Genomic DNA, 2,500 nt, shown 5'->3' with positions numbered 1-2,500 from the left:
GACTGTTCTGCTCGCGCTGCTATCACTAAGTACACAATTGATAGCGGGATTGATGGTACTTTATACTCTTGTCGTGTCGTGTCTTAATGTGATCAAGTAGCACCAAGCGTGTTGAGTGGTAATATGGTAGCACAGCATACAATGAATAATTCTTCCGTTCTTTAGAATCGCCAGTACTCATCGGATAGAGGCTATGACCTCGCAAGAACGTTCGTGCCCTCACGAAAGTTAAAAACACGCATTAATCCACATGCCGCCGCACATGATCGTATTATTATGAATCATAGGCCTGTGGCAATTGTTATTGCAAATTGTATTTTACTCAGCTTTAGTCACCTTCGCAGAATTATGTGACTCCCATCGGCTATTTTACTTTACATTCTGCCCCTCGGTACCTTAACAAAACTTCCCTTTATGCCGCCGCATTGAAACCGGAGATCGACGGTCGCGCTCTGCACCGAAGGGTTAATGAGTGATGCGGTTTTTGCAGAACCACCTCCATGAAATCGACCCCCCACGGACTCCCGGACGCCCCCCAACGGACACCCGGACCTAGGACAACATGCCGGCGTCTTTAAGCTCACCTTTTTGGGCTCTGAGCCACCAATTACACACTTTTTTTGCACAAATACCCCCACTTGCACCAACAACTCAGAACTTGCTGACTCGCCGGATCACGCGTGTGTGTGTCGAACCAAAACAATCCAAACTCTCCGCATGTTAACCCTCAACATCCACGTCGATCACAAAAGGGTTAAAATCCGTAAATCAGATCCGAAACCAACCGAGAATCAGAATTCGTTGCAGGAACATGATCCAGTTTTATTCTTACACACGCGCACACAGTTAAGGGGAAATCACACTCATGCAAAGAGGGAAAAGAAAAGTGAAACAGAAATTATTCCTTCTGTTTATTTGTTGGCCGCGGACGATACTAAATTCTTGATGGTCGTGATAATGCCCGGCAGTTTGCTCGCCTCGATGAGAAGCACCTTCCGGAATGGTTGCAGTTCTTCGTCCTTCTTCTGCCACTGGCCGGCCAAAGCCGTGGTCGTTTCCTTCTGGACCGAGTAGTCGAAGCTGGCCAGCGATTCCTTAATGAAATACTCCTCCTCGTCATTGGAATAGATCACCTCTGCCGGTTTATCACCGGAGGCCGCTTGCTGATAGTATTTCACAAACATCAGGTAGTAATCGAAGCTGTACGGCATGCCCTTCGAGCGGGCCCGTTCCATCTCGTTCAGTAGGTTCTCGCACATCGGAACGCTTACGGCGGCGGGGATGTTGATGAAGCGTTCGTTGATCAGCAAGCCCGTCGTCTTGTTGCCGCTTTCCAGCGCTTCCCGGAACTGCTGCAAAACGAGCTCTGTGGCGTACTTTTCCGCCTTCTCAAAGATCATCTTCTGTAGTTGGCGGATGGAATTCAAGTCCTGCTTGTTCCTCAGGTTGATGACCGTCGTTACGCCAAACACGACCTGGCACGGATCATCCATGTCCATATCCTCGTCGTCATCTTCTTCGTCATCGTTGTACGATTGTTTCAGCACACTACCGACGTAGTTTTGTCCTGATTGAAAAGATTCCCGGGTTATTTGGGACTTTAGAACCACACTTCCAAACTCACTTACCGATGATCGCGCTCGCCATTTCGCTCAAGTCGATGTGTGCCTTCACGAACAGTTGACCGAGCATCTGCTTAATCCCGTCCAGGTCCGGGTCGATCGGGTTTCTGCCCTCAAAATCCACTGTAATGCCCTGAGAACGAAAGGAAGTGATAAGCAACCGAAGCCGCCACTTTTCACGGACCCGGCGGGGGCGACAACGAACCTCATCTCCCTCAACGGCTTCCTCGTTCTCCTCGTCACTCGAGTCATCGCTATCGCTTTTAGTGTCCATGCGACGATCCTCATCGTCTTCGGCCTCCACTTTTACCTTTTTATTGCTCATTTTTCCGGGTTTTCCCGATTTCCGGCGGCTTCAATAATTCAGGAAAAATGCTTGTTTACAAAAAACCAAGCCGCATGCCCCGGATGACAGCCAAGGTGTTTTAACCAAACACGTGAATCGATGCGGCCTCGTTTGTCAAAAAAATCTTGATTCGGGAATGACTTTACCCGTTTGGCTTAGACACCTTGGCTCATTCTCGAAATCGCTCTCGCTCCCCGGCTCGTGAAACCAAGTTTTTGTTGAACGAAAAGAAATCTTCCACAAAAATGGCTTCGATTAGTTTGTTAAACCCGAAAGCCGAATTTGCCCGTGCTGCCCAGGCGCTGGCCATCAACATCACCGCCGCCAAAGGAATCCAGGATGTGATGAAAACGAACCTCGGCCCGAAGGGGACGATGAAAATGTGAGTACCCCGCCTCCGCCCGGTAGACCAACTGTTCGGCAGAAACCGCATTTTGCCCGTTTTCTCAATGAATCGGCCTCAAAAAGCATTCCCAAGAGCCTGCAAAAGGCATGAATGATTGAAAAACCGGATGGTCGGTGGAGGATTTCG

At 49.2% G+C, this 2,500-nt stretch overlaps 3 protein-coding genes across 4 annotated transcripts in view; 1 reads left to right on the top strand and 2 right to left on the bottom strand.

Annotated features, from left to right (window-relative positions):
* The window catches only part of LOC126581760 (putative aminopeptidase W07G4.4), a 4,691-nt gene extending 4,004 nt beyond the window's left edge, over positions 1–687 (bottom strand). The window contains exon 1 of one of the 2 annotated variants that reach the window (XM_050245639.1): positions 585–687. The gene's annotated coding sequence lies outside the window, so the exon portion shown is untranslated. Of the gene's footprint in view, positions 18–584 lie in introns of those variants that run through there. The other variant, XM_050245638.1, reaches the window with a different exon arrangement.
* A 194-nt stretch (positions 688–881) lies between these two features.
* LOC126581249 (protein BCCIP homolog) lies at positions 882–2,024 on the bottom strand. The gene is made up of 3 exons (XM_050244775.1): positions 1,828–2,024; positions 1,629–1,755; positions 882–1,567 (listed from the first exon to the last, which is right to left on the bottom strand). The coding sequence occupies exons 1-3, from the start codon at positions 1,945–1,947 to the stop codon at positions 912–914; spliced, it is 903 nt and encodes a 300-aa protein (XP_050100732.1). The 5' UTR covers positions 1,948–2,024; the 3' UTR covers positions 882–911.
* Positions 2,025–2,127: 103 nt separating this feature from the next.
* Positions 2,128–2,500, top strand: part of LOC126581209 (T-complex protein 1 subunit zeta) — a 2,120-nt gene continuing 1,747 nt past the window's right edge. The window contains exon 1 of the mRNA XM_050244710.1: positions 2,128–2,350. Within this exon, the coding sequence (XP_050100667.1) occupies positions 2,214–2,350 (137 nt within the window). The 5' untranslated portion in view covers positions 2,128–2,213. The remainder of the gene's footprint in view (positions 2,351–2,500) is intronic.

This window comes from Anopheles aquasalis, chromosome 2 (assembly GCF_943734665.1).
Source record: "Anopheles aquasalis chromosome 2, idAnoAquaMG_Q_19, whole genome shotgun sequence".
Taxonomy (NCBI): Eukaryota; Metazoa; Arthropoda; class Insecta; order Diptera; family Culicidae; genus Anopheles; species Anopheles aquasalis.
Note: the sequence above shows the minus strand (reverse complement) of the source record. Positions and strands in the feature narration are given on the sequence as shown.